The sequence below is a fragment of the Octopus bimaculoides genome, chromosome 3, assembly GCF_046866305.1.
Source record: "Octopus bimaculoides isolate indiv1 chromosome 3, ASM4686630v1, whole genome shotgun sequence".
Taxonomy (NCBI): Eukaryota; Metazoa; Mollusca; class Cephalopoda; order Octopoda; family Octopodidae; genus Octopus; species Octopus bimaculoides.
Window position 1 is genome coordinate 10,473,133 of NC_142930.1, and position 22,566 is coordinate 10,495,698.

At 38.2% G+C, this 22,566-nt stretch overlaps 1 protein-coding gene and 1 non-coding gene across 4 annotated transcripts in view; one reads left to right on the top strand and one right to left on the bottom strand.

Annotated features, from left to right (window-relative positions):
• The window catches only part of LOC106883939 (peroxisomal acyl-coenzyme A oxidase 1), a 50,812-nt gene that overhangs the window by 20,353 nt on the left and 7,893 nt on the right, over positions 1-22,566 (bottom strand). For all 3 annotated transcript variants that reach the window (XM_014935089.3, XM_089348564.1, XM_052966639.2), the window contains exons 2-8: positions 21,523-21,676; positions 19,912-20,072; positions 14,431-14,538; positions 11,815-11,934; positions 10,834-10,949; positions 6,595-6,764; positions 1,452-1,614 (exon numbers count right to left, since the gene is read on the bottom strand). In XM_014935089.3, the coding sequence (XP_014790575.1) occupies positions 1,452-1,614; positions 6,595-6,764; positions 10,834-10,949; positions 11,815-11,934; positions 14,431-14,538; positions 19,912-20,072; positions 21,523-21,676 (992 nt within the window). The remainder of the gene's footprint in view (positions 1-1,451; positions 1,615-6,594; positions 6,765-10,833; positions 10,950-11,814; positions 11,935-14,430; positions 14,539-19,911; positions 20,073-21,522; positions 21,677-22,566) is intronic.
• On the top strand, positions 4,286-4,392 carry LOC128247446 (U6 spliceosomal RNA). Its single transcript, XR_008263828.1, has one exon. It is a non-coding gene; the product is annotated as a U6 spliceosomal RNA (small nuclear RNA).

Consider the following 22,566-nt stretch of genomic DNA (forward strand, 5'->3'; position numbering starts at 1 on the left):
AGCAAAGGGCCAGACTTTAGATCATGTAGGTATATTTTTACCCACTCCAATGTTTACACACGGCCAGTTATACATCACTATGAATAGAGCAACGGACTCCAGTAATTTGAAAATTAGAGTTGACCAAACAGAAAATATCTACAAAGAAGTTTTGTAATCATATTGATATTATTGAAAGGAATATGATTCATAATTTAAATAAAGAAATTTGTGAACTTTGAATGTATAAAAGTATAAACAAGTGTAAAATAGTGTAAACAACTAAAATAAAAGTATATCTAAATAACATATTTTGCTTAATACTTTTTATGTAGTGGTTGAAGGAAGTTCTGGCTTTCAATAGGAGTGGTCCACATAACCATTCATGATGCAGGCTGGGAGCCTATTCATGACAGAGGCTGGGAGCCTATTCATGATGCAGGCTGAGAGCCTATTTCAGTTCATGAGTGAATCGTCATCACATGTCACTAAGTTGCAAACACATGTCATATAGCTGCAATAGAATGCTGTATCACCAACAATAATGTGATTTTTCTCAAACATCACTCAGTAATCTATCAAGTCCATTTACACATTTATCAATACATACTGCTGTTAAGACTTCCCTCCTTCATTTTATGCCTCCATCATAGATGGATAGATTTGCTAGTAAGGTTAATATTGGAAGAATAGGGAAAAATTCTATAAATTTCATAAATTCTCTGTTGATTTATTATCCTGTTATACTTAAATAATGTCATCAGCCCAGATAAAAATGTACTAAATTGGGTTTTCTCTACAACAATATAAAGCAATGGTACTTGTCTCTAATCACAAGTCTTTAATTTAATATACACAACTATCAACATATCTCTCTAGAGTTATTAACTGGCATTCAATCAGTTACAACAATGAGTGTTCCAGTTGAGTCAATAAATGGTACAGCTTGCTCATGAAATTAACATGCAAGTGACTAAGCTCTCCACAGACACATACCCACCATGTCATTCTCAGGGAGATGCAGCATGACACAGAATGTGACATGGCTGGCCCTTTGAAATACAGATACTGTTCATTTTTGCCAGCTGAATGAACTGGAGCAATGTGAAATAAAGTGTCCTGCTCAAGGACACAATACACCACCAAGTTTTGAACTATCAACTTTACAATTGTGAGCCAAATACCTCCAACCACTAAGCCATGTGGATCAACTAAACCCTTGTTATTATAACCAACAGAGAAGAGGAGAAGAGTTATTAACTGTCATGAATGAGCAAGGAAGTGCCACAGAAGTATGAAATGAGAACTAATATTTGACTCTCATGACTAAACTATAAAAATAAAAATAAACTGAACATATATTTTGAATTTAGCTTTTAGGTATGTTAACATTTATCATGATTTATAATTAGTGTATAACTAATACAATATTCTAATAGAAATTGATAAATGAAAAATAATATTTTACTTACAAATAGAAATTGATCAGTTTTTCCTTGTGAGGCATCTGTCAATATCTGCTGACAAGCCTCATTCATACTTCTCCAAGCAAAAAACAATGCAAAAGTAGTACTTAAAGCAGAAAACAATCTATACTGTTGAGTTTGGAAGTTAAGTACTGATTGTTCACCAGCCCTGTTATAATGACATTTAAAAGCTTATATTTTATATTTCAAAATTAATAAATATGTTTAATGATCAATGAGAAATCTGAAAAATATCATTCTATTCCAGTATCAAATATCCAGCAGCATGAAAGGCCACTAACATCAGCTTTGATAGTTGTAATGGGGTACAAACAATATGTGGTGTTATGAGCCAGGCTGTGTTGTAGGGAAGGACTGGAAGTAAGGGAGAATGCATGTCCTGTCAGAAATGGAGCCTGTGGGTCCCAGTAGAAGGGCTGTGGTGGGCATGCAGGGTTGGTGAGGCGTGAATAGTCAGTTGGTAGTGGACAGCATATGAGAGTAGACCTGTTAAACAGTAAGACCTGAAGAGTTTCAAGCTGCCAATCCACCAGAGGCAATGGAAGGAGGAGCTGCATTGGGACTCGAGCTACGGAGAGACAAGGCTGGCACATTGGTGTTTCGGAGAGGGAATAAAATCCCCAAAAATAGGCACCATGACAAGTAGGCGAGAACTGTTTTCTGTATGTGGGAAGCTGCTGGGACACTACTCGATTGGAGAATGGCTCCGGACAGCATGTAGCTTCATCAAGAGGTGAGCTGAAGGAGTGAGGTGGAGTGACTAAGTGGGTGAGAAGACAACTGCTATGATGCAAGAAGTCTTGGAGAGAACGACTGTGGAGGACCCAGTAAGAGAAAACTGGTAATGTGCCCAAACTGAAGAATGGGATCATGTGGTGTGATGCTAGCAGCATAGCAACAGGAGTTGTCCTGGAAATTGGAGGTGTCGTGGTGGAGGATGTGGCCTGGCTCAGGAAGAAAGACGACTGCAACCACATCAATGTGTTGAAGGGGCTGAACCTGGCTCTGAGGTGGGGGCTGCATACCCTCAAGAACCGGACCGATTCACCACTGTACTTAGATGGGTGAGATCAGTGGTCACTGGCGAGCAGAGAGTTTGAACCAAAGTGGGTGCAGAGATGCTGATAAGATGCCATTTGGGAATTCTGGGCAAGCTAGCTGCTGAGTTTGACCTGAGGCTGAGTATAGTTTTTGTGCCATCTGAGAGGAATAGAGCAGGCGTCCTGACCAGAGTAAAGAAAGCTTGGTTGCAGGTGCCAGAAGATCTGGAGCAATGAGAGGCTGCAGTGTGTCAACTGAGTGACTCAGAGCTGAGGAGACTTCATGCCATGCATCACATGCGGGTGGACAGGACCCTGTTCCTAGCCAGAGAAGTTGACTCTGATATGATCAGGCAGAGTGTGCAGAGAGTAGTTGGGAGCTGCGACAGGTGCCAGTCCATTGACCCCACTCCGGGTGTGCATGAGACAGGAAGCATTCCAGTGGAACACAACTGGAAATGACTGGCAGTGGACGTGATGTACTACCGGCAGGGGACATAGCTCTTGATGGTTGACCGCAAACCAGAGCAGTTGGCCATATGGAGGGATATGAAGATGAGGACTGTGGAGGAAATCACAAGAAAACTAAACGAGATATTCCTAGAACGAGGCCCTGTAGATGAGCTGCTTGTGGACAATGGCACTATGTTTCACTCAGAGGTGCTGAGGGAAATGCTCAACAAGTGGCACGTTAGCCATTTCTTCAGGGTGGCATACCAGCCAAGTGGCAATGGAGTTGTGGAGAGACATCATTGTACCATCAAGACCATAGCAGAGAGGAGCCACATCTCTCCGGTTGAGGCTGTTTATTTGGTATAATATGTCGCCCAGGTTGGGACAGGCTGAGGAGTGCATGTCAGGGAAAAAGTCTGGGTTAAACTCCCAAATGCATGGTGCACATCACAATGGGGAAAGGGGATAATAACCTCTGTAAATTCGAGGAACAATGTGTCTGTAGATGGCATGTTTTGGATGTGTAGACGTCATGTTTTGGATGTGTGCAGGATCATCAATGCATCGGAGGATGGAGCCAACAGTAATGGACAAGAAGATGAAACCAGCAGCAACATGCCAGGGACTGAGGCCAGTCCTGAAGTCCCACAGCGGTTGCTGGTTGGCTGATTACAAGACAAGTTAAGGCATGTGGTCAGGGTTGAGGAGAGGGTGTGGGCAGGTTGGTTGAATGATCTTCAGATCAGGGGGGCATGTGGTGTTATGAGCCAGGCTATGTTGTAGGGAAGGACCAGAAGTGAGAGAGTACGCATGCCCTGTCAGAAGTGGGGCTTATGGGTCCGACCACAAGGACCACAATGGGCATGCAGGGTCGGCGAGTAGTCACTTGGCAGTGGACAGCATACAAGAGCAGACCTGTTAGATGGTACGGCAGCTGACAGAGCACATGGAGAGTATGGTGACAAACAGGGCATGTGGACATTGTGAATGACCCTTCCAGATAGACAGGTAAGACTACCGTAATTCTCTCTCTGCTTCTGTCTTTTCTTCCTTCACATCACACAATACTTAACACAGTTGAAGTTTACTATTTCAATAACTATTTCTATATAAACTTGGCCAGTGGATTAGAGCATTGGTAAAAAATGCTTTGCAGTATTTGTCCTGGGTTTTTACATTCTGAGTTCAAGTCCTGCCAAAATCAACTTTGCGGTTCAACCTTTCAAGATTGATAAAATAAAGAATCCATCAGGTACTGGGATTGATGATATTGACACACTACTCCCTTCAAAACTGCTAACCTAGTGCCTAAATCAGAAATCAATATTATCAACATCGGCGGTACATATTCTAAAATTGGAACAATACAGAGAAGATTAGCATGGCCCCTGCGCAAGGATGACATGCAAATTTGTGAAGCGTTCCATATTTCTGATTGTTGCCAGTGCCCCTGGACTGGCTCTTGTGTGGGTGGCACGTAAAATACACCATTTTGAGCGTGGCCGTTGCCAGTACCGCCTGACTGGCCTTCGTGCCGGTGGCACATAAAAGCACCCACTGCACTCTCTGAGTGGTTGGCGTTAGGAAGGGCATCCAGCTGTAGAAACTCTGCCAAATCAGATTGGAGCCTGGTGTAGCCATCTGGTTTCACCAGTCCTCAGTCAAATCGTCCAACCCATGCTAGCATGGAAAGCAGACGTTAAACAATGATGATGATGATGATGATGATGATGATGATGATAAGACCAGTGGATGGGCAGAACCATAAGAGCATCAAACAGAATGATCTGTGGTTATTCCAGTTCTATACATTCTGAATTCAAATCTCATAAAAGCTGGTTTTGCCTTTCATCCATCTGGAGGCTGACAAAATAAAGCATCAGTCAAGTACTGGTCGAGTACTTGAATTACTTTAATCAACTAACTCACTCCTTCAAATTTCAGGCCTTGTGCCTGTATCAAAAAAACAATTCTAGAAAAGCACAGGCATGGCTGTGTGGGAAATAATTTGCTTTCCATACACGTGGCTCTGGGTTCAGTGCCACTGTATGCCACTTAGTACAAGTGTCTTTTCCAGACAAACCAAAGCCTTGTGAGTGTATATGGTAGCCCATTGTATATACAAAGGGGTGCTGAAAAGATGATTAGAGTGACAAGGATGAGAACAGTTGTGGTTGATTTGGGGGAGATGAGAAGGTCAGACATGATATGATGAAGGGAAGAAGAAGAGATTTACAGTCATTGTTAGTTGCACTGGCAGCACAGTAGAGAAAATGAAAAGAAGAGAATAACTGAAAGATATGACAAATAGAGGCATGGGTAATAGGAGTATAGGCAGTTGGGGTGTGAGTGATAAAGAAATGAGTAATAAGAGGATAAGAAGTATGTATAATAAAGTGTTGAGAGAGATTCAAACAAGCAGAAGATGTAGACATAAGATGCATACATAAATACATGCACATGGACACACATGCACACACACACATCAAAGTGCAGTCACAGCAGTGTGGTTAAAAGCTCGCTTTCCAATCACGTGGTTTTGAGTTCAACCCCACTGCATGGCACCTAGGTCATATGTCTTCTACTTTATCCAGGGGTCAACCAAAGCCTTGTGGGTAGGTTCGATAGAAATGAAAACTGAAAGAATTCAGTTATATGTGTGTGTGTGTGTTATTTCTTTACTACCCACAAGGGGCTACACACAGAGGGGAGAAACAAGTACAGACAAACAGATTAAGTCGATTATATCGACCCCAGTGCGTAACTGGTACTTATTTAATCAACCCCGATTGTGTGTAATACAATCAATGGGTGGATACAGGCAGTGGGATATTATAATTAAAATATCAGGTTATGTTTACTTTAAGACACTTTAACTTTCATCATCATCATCATCATTGTTTAACGTCCGCTTTCCATGCTAGCATGAGTTGGACGATTTGACTGAAGACTGGTGAAACCGGATGGCAACACCAGGCTCCAATCTAATTTGGCAGAGTTTCTACAGCTGGATGCCCTTCCTAATGCCAACCACTCAGAGAGTGTAGTGGGTGCTTTTATGTGTCACCCACACGAAAACGGCCACGCTCGAAATGGTGTCTTTTATGTGCCACCCGCACAAGAGCCAGTCCAGGGGCACTGGCAACGATCTCGCTCGAAAATCCTACGGAGACCAGTCAGGCGGTACAGGCAACGGCCACGCTCGAAATGGTGTCTTTTATGTGCCACCCGCACAAAAGCCAGTCCAGGGGCACTGGCAACGATCTCGCTGGAAAACCCTACGAAGGCCAGTCAGGCGGCACTGGCAACAGCCACGCTCGAAATGGTGTCTTTTATGTGTGCCACCCGCACAAAAGCCAGTCCAGGGGCACTGGCAACGATCTCGCTCAAAAACCCTACGAAGGCCAGTCAGGCGGTACTGGCAACGGCCACGCTCGAAATGGTGTCTTTTATGTGTGCCACCCGCACAAAAGCCAGTCCAGGTGCACTGGCAACGATCTCGCTGGAAAACCCTACGAAGGCCAGTCAGGCGGCACTGGCAACGGTCGACACATTAATATGAGAGAGTGTAAAAAATTGACATTGAGCATTAGAAAAGCAAAAGTAAACTATATATAATTAAATAATATACCAACCCTTGTTCTGCTTCTGATTGTTGACGCACAACACTATAACGAACAGCAATGGTACAGGCAGCTGCTAGGTTCTGAGCACTCTCCATAATTATGGTACATCTTACTGTCATCATAGTAGCATACATAAATTTTTTATTTGGGCCTGATATATAAGTACCATCTTTAAGAACCTGTAAAGTATATACATGTCAAATATGTTTTAGCACATGAAACTTTATATTACCTAATAGTGATAATAGTCTTGGGTTATCCTGTACCCATACATGCATATCTATATACATATATATGTATGTACATATATGTATGTATATATGCATATATATATATATATATATATATATATATATATATACACCGGTTAAATATGTACTAATTTTATCTTCATTATTATTTTAAACTTAAACTTCGTTCAAATTGTATTTAAAACAATGATAATTTATGTAAGATGTTTTTTGTATATAATATACATGTTATTATAATGGATGAAGGGATGATTATTGAATGTTTATTATTTTGATATTATGATATTTTAAATAATTTTTCTATCTTTATATAATAAGTATTTCATATTAATTCATTTGGCACTTATTGTTGGTTGAGAGATCATCATCATCATCATCATCGTTTAACGTCCGCTTTCCATGCTAGCATGGGTTGGACGATTTGACTGAGGACTGGTGAAACCGGATGGCAACACCAGGCTCCAGTCTGATTTGGCAGAGTTTCTACAGCTGGATGCCCTTCCTAACGCCAACCACTCAGAGAGTGTAGTGGGTGCTTTTACGTGTCACCCGCACGAAAACGGCCACGCTCGAAATGGTGTCTTTTATGTGCCACCCGCACAAGCCAGTCCAGGGGCACTGGCAACGATCTCGCTCGAAAATCCTACAGGAGCCAGTCAGGCGGTACTGGCAACGGCCACGCTCAAAATGGTGCATCTCATGTGCCACCCGCACAAGAACCAGTCCAGGGGCACTGGCAACGATCTTACTTGGCTTGCCGGGTCTTCTCACGCACAGCCCATTTCCAAAGGTCTCGGTCCGTAGTCATCGCCTCGGTGAGGCCCAATGTACGAAGGTCTTGCCTCACCACCTCAGCCCAGGTCTTCCTGGGCCTACCTCTTCCACGGGTTCCCTCAACTGTTAGGGTGTGGCACTTTTTCACGCAGCTATCCTCCTCCATTCTCACCACATGTCCATACCAGCGCAATCGTCTCTCTTGCACGCCACAACTGATGCTTCTAATGTTCAGCTTTTCTCTCAAGATACTTACACTCTGACGGGTATTCACATTGACATTACACATCCAACGGAGCATACTGGCTTCATTCCTTGCGAGCTTACGTATGTCCTCAGCAGTTACAGCCCATGTTTCACTGCCATGTAGCATGGTTGTTCGTACGCATGCGTCATACAGTCTGCCTTTTACTCTGAGTGAGAGTCCCTTTGTCGCCAGCAGGGGTAAGAGCTCTCTAAACTTTGCCCAGGCTATTCTTATTCTAGCAGCTACACTTTCAGCGCACCCACCCCCACTACTAACTTGGTCTCCCAGATAGCGGAAGCTATCGACTACCTCTAGTTTTTCACCCTGGAATGAGATAGAGGTTGTTTCCTGTTTGTTTGCAGTCTTTATTGCACCTGAACATCTGCCACAAACAAAAACTAACTTGCTAGTTAACCTGCCTTTGATGTTGCTCTTGCTAGTTAACCTGCCTAGCAAGAGCAACATATATATATCTAATTATTGTTCTACTTACGATCTGACGAGTAGCTATATTTTTGAATAGAATTTATTTTTGATAATTTCAATTGATTTTAATCGATTTAAATTTCTTTTCTATTTGAAAATTAGTTATGAAACACGTGTAATCTTTTTATTATATTTATCTTATGATATTTACTTTACTTTATATTATACTCATTTATTGTGCTTTTAATTATTAATTTTTCTATATGTGATAGTGGATTTTCATCGATGAGTTCTTGAAAATTGGTTATTTTCCCTAAAACTATATATTTTATATATATATATATATATATATATATATATATATATAAGCTATGATAGATCGTTGACCAAACACCATTCAATTTTTTTTCTCCAAGTTTTTCTCCTTGTTTTCTCCGTATTCTTTCTGTTGAAGAGCGTAGCTCGAAACATCAAAGACTTTCCGTATTCCCGAGCGTCATACTAATACATCCTTTTGTTGTTTACACCACCTGTCCTCGTCTGTTGTTGTTTTTTTCGTACATTCTCCCATATATATATATATATATATATATATATATATATGTATGTATGTACATACATGTATGTATATATGCATATATATATATATATATATATATATATATTATTTATATTATTATTTGATTGAACGTCACGCATCCATTTCCAAGTAAGTTTATCTTAATACTTTTGCGACTCTGCCTTTTACTATTCTCTCTCTCTCTCCCACTTTCGTTTTCTCTCTCATCCTTTCTCTAATTCTCTTTCTTTTCCCCATTCACTGTCTTCTATCTGTTTTTTTCTCTCTCTTCCTCTTTCTCCTTTCCTTTCTCTCGTTGCTCACACATGACCATCGTCATCTTTCTTTTCCTTCAGTGCTGTTGTACAGACTGCACGTATTCCTTTCTATCTCTTCTTCTATCTTTTCTCTTGTCAAAGACAATATTTCTCCAGCATTCACTACTTTACCTCATCTGGTCTATTGACCCTCCATGTTTGTTTTTGTTCAGTTTCCTTGTATGTCTCCACTGTCCTGTTTTTGTTACCAACTTTGAACCTCTGCAAATCCCCAATTTTATTTTGGTTCGTGGGAGCAACTGCCTTCAAAATTTTATATTGTTGTTCACTGCTCGATATAAGGAGGAGAAGGACAGCCAACAACTGATGAAGGGTCGTTTTTCATGTTACTTGACTTGTTTTCCATTTGTTTCTCTCATTGCTTGCGTACCCAACTTTATTTTCATATTTCATGTTGTTTACGTTTTGTGACGTCCTGTACCCGTATATGCATATCTAAATACATATATATATATGTATGTACATATCATCATCATCGTCGTTTAACATCCGCTTTCCATGCTAGCATGGGTTGGACGGTTTGACTGAGGACTGGTGAAACCAGATGGCTACACCAGGCTCCGATCTGATTTGGCAGAGTTTCTACAGCTGGATGCCCTTCCTAACGCCAACCACTCCGAGAGTGTAGTGGGTGCTTTTACGTGCCACCGGCACAAAGGCCAGTCAGGCAGTACTGGCAACAGCCACTCTCAAAATGGTTTATTTTATGTGCCACCCACACAAGAGCCAGTCCAGGGGCACTGGCAACGATCTCGCTCAAAAATCCTTACACATGCCATGGGCACAAGTGCCAGAAAGGCAACGCTGGGCACAGGTGCCTTCACGATTTCGCTTTCACCAATAAGTCTTCACAAGCTGAGTTTCGTGTCCAATGAAGGAGACGACGTTGGCATGGGTGCCAGTCGTTGAATTTAACTCGATTTCGATTTTACTTGCCTCAACAGGTCTTTGCAAGTGGAGTTTAGTGTCCAATTTACTCGATTTCGATTTCACTTGAGACGACGTTGGCATGGTGGCCAGTCGTCAAATTTAACTCGATTTCAATTTCACTTGCCTCAACAGGTCTTTGCAAGTGGAGCTTAGTGTCCAATTTAACTTGCATATATATATTATTTATATCATATATATATACATCGCCTTCCTGGCACGTGAAAAGTCATTCGAGCGAGTTCGTTGCCAGTACTGCTGGACTGGCTTCTGTGCAGGTGGCACGTAAAAGCACCCACTATACTCTCGGAGTGGTTGGTGTTAGGAAGGGCATCCAGCTGTAGAAACTCTGCCAAATCAGTGTTAAGTGTGAAACTGGTTAAATCTTTAAATATAATAATAAAATATATTTCAACTATTCTTGGTGCATTTTCAACTTCTATTTTTCCTATATTTCTACCTGTGTGGAATAAAATAACTTTGTTTTCTATATATATGTTTCGTATTCCTGAGCGTCATACTAATACATCCTTTTGCTGTTTACACTACCTGTCCTCGTCTGTTGTTGTTTTTTTCGTACATTCTCCCATATACACATACATACATACATATGCATATATACATTTGTGTGTATGTGTTTGAGTGTGTGTGTGTGTGTGCGTGTGTCTAATGAAAATTTTGAAAAAATGAAAAAGAAAGTCTGTTTTTTTTTTCTTTTTACATTACCTGATCATATTTCATTAAAAGTTGATTTCTGGGTATTCGAACATTATCTAATTTCATGAAGCCATTGTCTATGGAATTCAATGCCATTTTTGGACCAACATCTCCAGTAATTACTCCTAAAGAGACAGTTAAAAGGAAAATGATTTCATTTATATTTCTTCACAAATGCGTCTTAGTAATATGTGTCTGTGTAGGAAACAAGGACTATAACTGGATTAAAAGTAATAACTGCATCTCTAGATTGAATCTCTCCCTAATTAGTTGGGCTATGACCCTCTCGGTGACCTTCATTACCTGATCCAACAACTTGATACCTCTATTAATCCTGAAACATGTCTAATGTTGTCTCCCACTCTTGATGAAGTAACTGAAATAATATTAGCCACTGAGGTTGTCTTTTCCTCACCGCATAAGTATTTATGATTAGTTGTTTTGATGCTCACTGCTTTAATGATATTAACACTGACTTATCAATTTCTTCAGCTCCCCAAATGTTCTGTGAAAATATTTGAAGAAACTCTAGCTATAAAACTATAAAAAAAAATCATCTTCCTGTTATAATTAATACAAATTATTGAATTTGGATATCATCAAAAATTTCATATAAAAAAGTATAAGTAAAATAGCAAAAGAAGCATATTAACCCTTTAGCATTCAAATTATTCTGTCTAATGTAATGCTTATTCATTCACATTGTTTGGAATTAATCATTCACTTCCTTTTTGAGAGTTGATAGGTGTAAGAGGCTGAATATGGCCAGTTTGAGCATAAAACAGGTAGAATATTTGGGCCAGATATGGCCGGTTTAAATGCTAAAGGGTTAAGCCCATTCTTTGATGTAGAATTTAAGAAGAGGCAACAGAAAAAGAAGGTGTAGCTTAGAATATCCAAATATAAATGGTGTTTCAATAAGTTTAAAAGAAAACAAAAATGTTAAAATCTAAATTTTCAAATAGTATAATGAATTAAGTTTTAAATTACCTGGCATGAAGCTGTGATCTTCTAAACTCCGGATTTGTAGGATGAATGGGTGAATTCCATAACACTTATTCATAATATACAGCTGAGCAATGACAATGCAATAGTTTGCTACTTTGCCCACTAAAAAGCAAAAAGAAATACTAATATGAACATACAATAAAATATAAAACTAATTAAGTACAAAGTAATTAGCTTATAGCAGTAATTCGTTACAAACATCCTGAATAGAACCCATTATCCAAACTAAAGTGGCAAGCTGACAGAAACTGCTTCGTGGCATTTCTTCAAGCTCTTTATGTTCTGAGTTCAAAATCCACCAAGGTCAACTATGCTTTTTATTCTTTAAGGGGTGATGAAATAAAGTACCAGTCAAGTACTGGGATCATCATCATCATCATCATTTAATGTTCATTTTCCATACTGGCATGGGCTGGACAGTTTAACTGAGGACTGGCAAGCCAGTAGGCTGCACCAGGCTCCAATCTGATCTGGCAAGGTTTCTACAGCTGGATGCCCTTCTGAATGCCAACCACTCCAAGAATGTAGTGGGTACTTTTTATGTGCCACCAGCAAATAAACTACATTTGGATGGTGCTTTTTACATGCCACCAGCATGGGAGCCAGTTGGGGGTACCGGCATCGACCACATTTGGATGGTGCTTTTTACATTCCACTGGCACGGGGAGCCATTCAGGAGGCCCTGGCACTGACCCATGTTTATTATGCACCACCAGCATGGGTGCCAGTCAGGCAGCACTGGCATCAGCCACGACTACGATTTTACTTGATCCAACAGGTCTTTTCAAGCACAGTGTGTCGCCTGGCGATTCAATGGTACTTTTAAATGGGCTGGTTATGTGACACTGGTATCAGCCACAGATGCGATCTCACTTTACTTGTCAGGTCTTCTCAATTACAGCATATCTCCAAAGGTCTCGGTCTCTTGTCATTGTGAGGCCCAACATTCAAAGGTCGTACTTCACCACCTCATCCCAAGTCTTCCTGGATCTACCTTTTCCACGGGTTCCTCCCACTATTAGGGTGTGACACTTCTTCACACAGCTCTCCTCATCCATACGCAGCACATGACCATACCAGTGCAGTCGTCTCTCTTGCACACCACATCTGATGCTTCTTTTGTCCAACTTTTCTCTCACAGCACTCACACTCTGTCACATATGCACACTGACATTACACATCCAGTGGATCATACTAACTTCATTTCTTTCAAGTCTATGCATGTCCTAAGCAGTCATGGCCCATGTTTCACTACCGTGTAGCATGGCTGGTCGCACACATGCATCATACAGTCTACCTTTCACTCTGAGTGAGAGGCCCTTTGTTACCAGCAGAGGTAGGAGCTTTCTAAACTTTGCCCAGGTTATTCTTATTCTAGCAGCTATGCTCTCCGAGCATCCACCCCCACTACAGACTTGGTCACCTAGGTAGCGGAAGCTATCGACTACTTCTAGTTTCTCCCCCTGGCATGTGATGGAGTCTGTTTTCTAACCAATTTTCTCCCTCGCTCTAAAATTGCTAGTTTTTTGTCAAAATTTGAACCAATTACAAGGTGGTGAGCTGACAGAACCATAACTATGCAGACAAAATGCTAAGCAGCATTTCTTCAGCCACTTTAAATTCTGAGTTCAAATCCCACTAAGGTCATCTTTGTCTTTCATCCCTCTAAGGTTGATAAAATTAAGCATCAAATATGTACTGAGGGTGATGTAATTGACTTGGCTCTCTTACTAAAAATTGCTGGCATTGTGCTAAAATCAGAAAGAATAATTTAGCCCATCATATTTTTAAATGTACATTTTAGTTCTGGCAAGTGATACAGTTCACATTTATATCTGCTCACCCACATGCACATATACATACATTCACAACATAACATGTACAGATATTCTTTTACAAACATGTTCTCAGAATCTATAAAAGAATTGTTTACAATTTAGTAATATATCATAATGTATAGAGAAAGAAAAATGTCTTAAACGTAAAAGAAAAACAAACATTTTGTTGTGTCTGGGGAGAGTCATATTGTCTTAATGCCTTATTATCTAATACACTCACCAATTTGATTTCCACTCATTATTTATATAATTTTTCTTCCAAAATTTTCAGCCTTGTCAATGGATATTACAACCTTGTCAATGGATATTGCAACCTTGTCAATGGATATTGTAACCTTGTCAATGGATATTGCAACCTTGTCAATGGATATTGCAACCTTGTCAATGGATATTGCAACCTTGTCAATGGATATTGCAACCTTGTTGAGAGTCAACATCCATTAACAAAGTTGCAAAAGCAACAAAAATTTTGGAAGAAAATAAAATATATAAATAGTAAATGAGTGGAAATCAAACTGTGAGTGTGTAAGATAATAAGGCATTAAGACAAGATGGTTCTCTCCAGACACAACAAAATTTGCTTCAACACACGAATTCACATAAAGAATCTTGCAAACCAGATACAAAAACAAAGTAGAAACAAACATATTTAATGAGAAAAACAAAGCGATGTTAAAATTTTTGGACATAAGCAAAGCTATTTTTCCATGAAAAGAAAGAGTTCCTGCAATTTACAATCAAATTTTTTCTAACTACTTACACTGTCCTGACCACCATTTCATGGATGTTGTAGTTGGAGTGTTTAGCACAAACTCTTCATTTAGTGGGTCATACACAGCTGTGGTTTCTAAACCCTTTAAAAATGTACCTGTTTCAATAAGAAAAATAGGATCTTTTTTAAAACGGGGGCCACATTTTTCATTAACGAAACACTTTGAAACTTGGAACACTGGTAGAATGTGTCATATAAAACATCTTTTTCTCTTAGTCTTCTTAAAAAAAAAAGAAATCCCTAAGTTATTCCATATTAAAGTTGTCGTATTTCTGTAATTTCAACCAATCACTGACGTCCATTCAGCCGATATACATTAAGTGCCGACAACATAAACAAACGATTCTGAAACAATTCTATCAGTGATAGGGTTAGGGTTAGGGTTAGAGTTAGGGTAAAACAGCAAATTTAAAAAGAAAAAAGCAAATAAAAAGAAGAAAAAAAAAGAAAATGAAAAAAGCAAATTTAAAATGAAAAAAGCAAATAAAACGAAGCTATGGCTTAATCAGCCAAAGGAGTAAATGTAAACAACTGAATACTTGTCAGTGATTGGTTGAAATTATCGAAATAAGACAATTTTTTACATGAAATAAATTCGAATACAAAAATATTTTTCTGTTCTATAACACAAAATAGATAAGTATACGAAGTTTGAAAGTCTTTCGGTACCAAAAACACTTCATAAAACATTAATGAAAAATGTGGCCCCCGTTTTAAAATAGATCCGAAAAATATGTTCTGCAATATACTTTATCAGTTCTTTCTATTCTTCAGTTACTAAGTCAGAAGAATAACACACACACACACACACACACACACACACACACAAGTGTGGTTATATGTGTATATAAAAATGATATATTGATATATAGGACTAAGAGGGCTCAATACATAAATATAGAACTTATTGTTATATTATTCAAATATAAATCATCATCATCATCATCATCGTTTAACATCCGCTTTCCATGCTAGCATGGGTTGAACGATTTGACTGAGGACTGGTGGAACCCGAAGGCGACACCAGGCTCCAATCTGATTTGGCAGAGTTTCCACAGCCGGATGCCCTTCCTAACACCAACCACTCCGAGAGTGTAGTGGGTGTTTTACTTGCCACCGGCACGAGGGCCAGTCAGGCGGTACTGGCGACGGCCATGCTGGAAATGGTGTATTTTATGTGCCACCTGCACAGGAGCCAGTCCATTGGCACTGGCAACAATCTTGCTCGAATGTCTTTTCATGTGCCACGCTGGTGCTATTTACGTGCCACACTGGTGCTATTTACGTGCCACACTGGTACAGGTGCCCAGGCCCTAGGGCTTTAAGTTATACATGTTACAGATACAGGCATGGCTGTATAATTAAGAAGCTTACCTCTCAACCGTGTGGTTTTAGGTTCAATTGCGATTCATAGTACCTTGGGAAAGTGTCTTTTACTAAAGCCCTGGACCAGCCAAAGCCTTGAATGGATTTGGTAGGCAGAAACTGAAAGAAGCCCATCATGTGTGTGTGTGTGTGTGTGCACATGTGTATGTCTCCTTGTCTGAACATCAAGATGGTTGTAACCAAGCAATTTTCATTTCAACTCTTCCATGAAAAATATGGCAGGTCATGGAGAAATGTTATCTGTAAACAGAAGAGGGTTGTCAACAGGAATGCCATTCAACCATAGAAAATTTGCTTCAGTGAATTCCATCTGAACCACGCAAGCATGGAAAAGTAGACATTAAAATGTCGATGATGATTGATAACGACAGTGATGGTGATCCATAGTCATCAACAAGGTGAAATATGATAAATTTAATTAAATAATTCAAAGTAGCTGGAATAGTGTTGTTATGTGGTCATTCCACTTTGATGGATTTTTGAACAGGTAATTTTATTATGAAAGATTTCAATCAAATAGAAACAAGCAAGCATAAGATGAACCGGAGGAAATTGAAGGAAATGTTGTTCAAATCAAAGAGGTGATGTATTTATATGTTATATTAAAGATACTAAATAATCATGCAAGGCAATTTATAGCTATTATTTTGCAAAATTAAAGATTAAAATACGAATGTAGAAGCAAGGAGAAATATGCAAATATAACTTTATCAACAATGTGTCTCAAAACAAATTCAGCTATAAGTAATAACTTATGATAAAAGTATTGTTGTGATGTGAGTCACGACATCCCCTTGCAAGAAATAGACTGGACTGAGCAATTACAAATAGTAGTGGTTAGAGTGAAGTTTGTGTGTTAGTTTAAGTTGAATTTGCAGTGAAGTCGGAAGGTGTTGGTTGGTTAGTTCATTCGGAATAGTGATTGTTGGATCGTTGCATTGTTATTACGGCTGCATTGTTATCCTGTTTACTGTTACTACACTGGTATAGCGTATCTAAACCATTTGTCACAATATTGTGGTGGTAACATGACATTTGGAGAAGGAGGATACAACAAATATTAAATATTAAGAGTAGTAGTGAAAAGGAAAAGATTTAATTACACTTATGAACTTGTGTTGCAAGATTCCTGATGAGAAACCATGTGTTGAAACATATTGTTACATTTCACACACTATATATTCATTCTTCACTCATTTATTACTGTTCTTATTCTAACTGATATCTATTGTCTGGATTATTTAGGATTAAATTGGAGTCGATGAAAATATGAAAGATCACTATTATACTTCAGTAATAATCCTTTCTACTGAAGGTACAAGGCCTGAAATTTTAGGAGAGCAGATTAGTCAATTACATCAACCCTAGTATTTCACTGGTACTTATTTCATCAACCCTGAAAGTATGAACGGCAAAGTCAGCCTCAGTGGAATTTGAACTCAGAATGTAAGGATGGACAAAATGCCATTAAGCATTTTGCCTGACGTGCTAACGATTCTGTCAGCTCACCACCTTATTATACTATAGTAACAATGGTAACAAGTCCAACAATTGAATGTACAAAGAAGACAAAAATTTTCTCAGTGTCAAGTAGAGTGTAATTATTATTACTGTATCAAGATTATTCTCTTTGCACGAGGTCACCTCCTCCAATAAACCCTACCCTCTCAAAGGATTTTTGTCTTGCAAGTTACTTGGTGGTCTTGCCGGTGCTGGTGCCACATAAAAAGCATCCAATCTACACTGTAAAGGTGTTGGCATTTGGAAGGGCTTCCAGCTGTAAAAACGATACCATGTGCTGATGCCACGTGAAAAGCATTCACTCCACTCTGTTTGGTGGTTAGAGTTAAGAAGGGCCTCCAGCTGTAAAAACCGCAAAGCCTGGCGCAGTCTTCTGCCTAACCAGCTCCTGTCAAACCATCTAACCCATGCCAGCAGAGAATGGGATGTATGATGATGATGATGATGATGATGATGATGATGATGATGATGATGATGAAGATGGATGATGAATGATGATGATGATGATTAATTCAGTTTGTTACATATAAAAAAAATAACTGAGAAAGACTGTAAAGATAAAAAAAAATGGATTAGTTACATGTTGTAGTGAGGCAAGTAAAAGGTTATGTGAGAAATTTTAAAAACTTATTCTTATTAAAATATTGATATTAACAAAGCATTAGGAAGCAGGAAGAGGAAAAATAAAAATAGAAATAAGATTAAAAATAATAGAGATAACAAAAGTGATTCTATAGGAGACATTAACATGAGAGGTTTGTATATTTAAGACAAAGGAAACCAACGGACCACTTCTGAAAAGTCAAATTTGAAAAGCAGGTAACTAGCATGTTCATCCCAGAAAAGAAATTCAACACATACAAAAAAAAAAAAAAAAAAAAAAAATCAGACAAGATTGATTACAGAGTCAAGAGGAAAGAAATTTGGATTTGGGTTATCACAATACTTTCGTGCAGGTGACACGTAAAAGCACCCACTACACTCTCTGAGTGGTTGGCGTTAGGAAGGGCATCCAGCTGTAGAAACTCTGCCAAATTAGATTGGAGCCTGGTGTTGCCATCCGGTTTCACCAGTCCTCAGTCAAATCGTCCAACCCATGCTAGCATGGAAAGCGGACGTTAAACGATGATGATGATGATGATGATGATGATGACACCACTATTCTTCCATGTTAATAGATCATAGATTTACTTGCAGTTCATACATTTAGGGTCAATTACAAAGGATATTTAGAAAAGTACAAAATTGCCAAGTACATCACTAAACTAGAACCACTCTGCATGCTGATCTTACTGCAAGCTTTTTCCTAAATTTATAAGTTGCTCATAGCTCACTCATAGTGAAGAGCACAGCTTCCATCATCTAAATACAATGATAAAAAAAAATCCCACAGAATAAAATCATGCATAGGTTAACATGTTTTACAAGGTCATGTCTAACTGACATATGAAATAGTGTGGGCCTGCATTACAAACTGGATTCACATTTTAAATGGGTAGAGATATATGTAATAATATGCATCACATGTACTGAGGGCTATAAAACACACAAAAAAAATACGAAAAAGTGTGCCACTCTCTTTCTCATTCCCACAAACTTATTTGCCTATCAATACATCATCATTTAACATTTGCTTTCCATTCTGGCATGGGTTAGGTAGTTTGACTGGAACTGGTAAGCCAGGAGGCTGCACTAGTTTCTCTCTGGCTTACCAGTTTTAGTCAAACATGTCTTATATTCACCTTGTTGTAAATTGAGGGTGCACCCTGACACAACTTCACCACCATCTTTGTTCTTTTCTAGTTGGGGCAACTATGTATCTCCCTACAGCAAGACACCTATTCCTGTGCCTCTATCATACTTTAACCTCTCGTTACCTGGCATAAAGCCACCTCTCTCAAAACTATTCCCTCTTCACTAAAGTTTCTTTTTCTTATTGTGCAAGTTATTTGGTGACTCACTTGTGCTGGTGCCATGTAAAAAGCTCCCAGTACACTCTTAAAGTCATTGGTGTCAGGAAGAGCATCCAGCCTATAGAAACCATGCCAAAGCAGATATTGGAATTTGATCCAACTCCTATTGAACAATCTAACCCGTACCAGCATGAAAAACAAACATATGATGAAGATAATGGTGATGAGGGTATGTCATAACATGGGAGGCAGCTTTGATTATTATTTTCAGTATTTTTGCTTTTACAACTTTGCTACTCTGCTGGAAATATTCAATAGCAATTCTTTTGATTTTTTGCAATAACCCAAGGTTACAAGAGCCCTTTTAACATTGTCTGTAACTACCTTTAATATTATAAAAATCATTTTTGAATGAATCGACAAATTCAATAATGTAGAACATTTAAAATAAATTTAACAAATATACTACCCATCCTATGCACAGTAGCATGCACACACACACACACACACACACTTGTATATGTGTGTGAGTGTGTGTGTGTGTGTGTGTGTGTGTGTGTGTGTGTGTGTGTCTGTGTGATTGTGTGTGTGTGTGCGCACGTGCACATGCATGCATACATGCTGTTTTTAACCCAGAATTCAAACTCACCATGTCCCAATTCAGTTTGAGCATAACATCCAAGTATCTCTAAGTTGGATGCTTTTGGTAGCCAGTAGTTAGCCTGTTCAGGACTACATAAGAGTTTTAATGTTGAAGTAAACATAACAAAGTGAAGAGGGAAACCTAGCTGCTGGAAAGGATAGAAGTTTCTGGAAGTAGAAAACAAGAAAAATATTCAAATTGATCGCAACCTTTCAATTTTATATAGCAGATACAAACTATATAAATAAAAATGTAAAATTATAACACATTAAATTAGCTACTTTATAAAACTGATTATAAGAAGGACAGAGAAAATGCCTATGAGTTTTTACAATATTACTGTATTTTAGTACACAATTAAAATTTTAGAGAGATTAGTTTAATCCTTTAATTCATTGACACAATAAAACAAGTATTGATATTATATTGGAGTTGATTCAGTTTACAACTGACTTCTCAAAAGTTGTTATTTAAGAACTCAAAACTGAATATAAACAATAAATTGTTGTTATATGAAAGATTTGGGGGTGAAATAGCTTCTTCAATCACCACATACATGAAATATCCAGACATATTTTACAGAATGTTGAAAATGAATGACGCTGCTTGTATGACAGTGGCAGCCATTTTACAACTATCATGTCAGGACAAGGAGACACAAACATACAGAGCTCATTGTAAACGCCTCTTGTAATTATTATGTTATGTTCATGATTAGGGTGGTTATAAGAAAAAACTTGCTGACTTTTCTCTATAAGTACTAACCCCTGGGCGTAAGTTATTAGAAAATTCGGATCTTTTTTAAAACGGGGGCCACATTTTTCATTAACGAAACACTTTGAAACTTGGAACACTGGTAGAATGTGTCATATAAAACATCTTTTTCTCTTAGTCTTCTTAAAAAAAAAGAAATCCATAAGTTATTCCATGTTAAAGTTGTCGTATTTCTGTAATTTCAACCAATCACTGACGTCCATTCAGCCGATATACATTAAGTGCCGACTACATAAACAAACGATTCTGAAACAATTAACCCTAACCCTAGGGTTAGGGTTAAAGCAAATTTAAAATGAAAAAAGCAAATAAAACGAAGGTATGGAGATTAAATACGCTTTACATCGCTTAATCAGTCAAAGGAGTAAATGTAAACAACTGAATATTTGTCAGTGATTGGTTGAAATTATCGAAATAAGACAATTTTTTACATGAAATAAATTCGAATACAAAAATATTTTTCTGTTCTATCACACAAAATAGATAAGTATACGAAGTTTGAAAGTCTTTCCGTACCAAAAACACTACGTAAAACATTAATGAAAAATGTGGCCCCCATTTTAAAATAGATCCGAAAATTCTTCTCAGATAATATAGTTTGAAGTTAGCTATCACACCTACATCCATTGACTGGAACAGGCATATTCTACTCGCACAATAATAGAAAGCTCATTTAAGTTACTGGGTGGCTTGATACACCTCATCAAAATCTCAAAAGCTACAAGATAATGCAAGATTAATTCAAAACATGTGAATAAAAAAGCATTACTTTGGACAGGACAAGGTGAATGCTAAAAAGTTAAAAATAAAAGGTTTAAGAATCTTTTCAAAGTTATAACTTACTGAAATAAAAACATGTAATATTCTTTCTCATTCATTCCAAGTTTTCTGAAGAGATATATAGTTTTCTTTATGGCAAAATCAATTTTCTCCTCTTGTGATAAAAAGTCTGATAAATTCTCATCTTGAAGATTTGGGTCATTTTCCAGTAATGCAACTGATGTAAAATAAAATGTTTTAAGATTAAAATTTATAAATTCATATTGTGAGGCTATTAAACACTTGGGCATAAAAATTAATCTATATCAGTCAAAAAAAGAAACAGGTATGACTCTCTTTGCAATTTCAAATATCTGTACTTTCAATCAAATTGGTCTTATCAAAGAGAGGCATATATGGAGTGGTGGTGGTGGTGGTGGTACTGAAAAATTCCTGGCTTTAAGGGTATTGCAAAAAGGCTTGGGTGGATTCCCAACATTCTGAGTTCTTTTACAGGGCTTAAAAAAACTGAAAGATCACTGCAATAAGTGTGTGAATTTGAGAGGGGAATATGTTTAATAAAATCTTAATTAACTGATCCTCCTGTATTTTCTTTTACTCAAAGCTAGGAACTTTTCAGCACCTCAAGCTGTTAAAAATAGCAGCTAAATATCCCTTTAACCACACTTTACTCACTTTGAAGTGAAAAGACATGTTGGATAATGCTGATACATTATTTGAATATGATGGAATGGTCATAGCTAGAATGTCTTTGATGAGCACTGACCAGAGACTGAACGCCAAATTTTTCATGGACAGGTTAAGTTATATCAGTGAATCATATAACATCCTTATCATCATCACTTTAACATCCACTTTTCCACATTTGCAAGAGTCAAACAAAATTTTACTGGGGCAGCTTTTCCTGTGGCTGGATGCCCTTCCTATCACCAAACCATGCAAAGCAATATTTCCCCATGGTCAGACATGTTTATGCAGGATACTGGAAATGAATGACATTCATTTACAACAATCACACAATGTCAAAACAAGGAGACACAAACATCCACACACACACATAAATATATGTACATACATATATTTATGCGAAGACTTATTGGGGCAAGC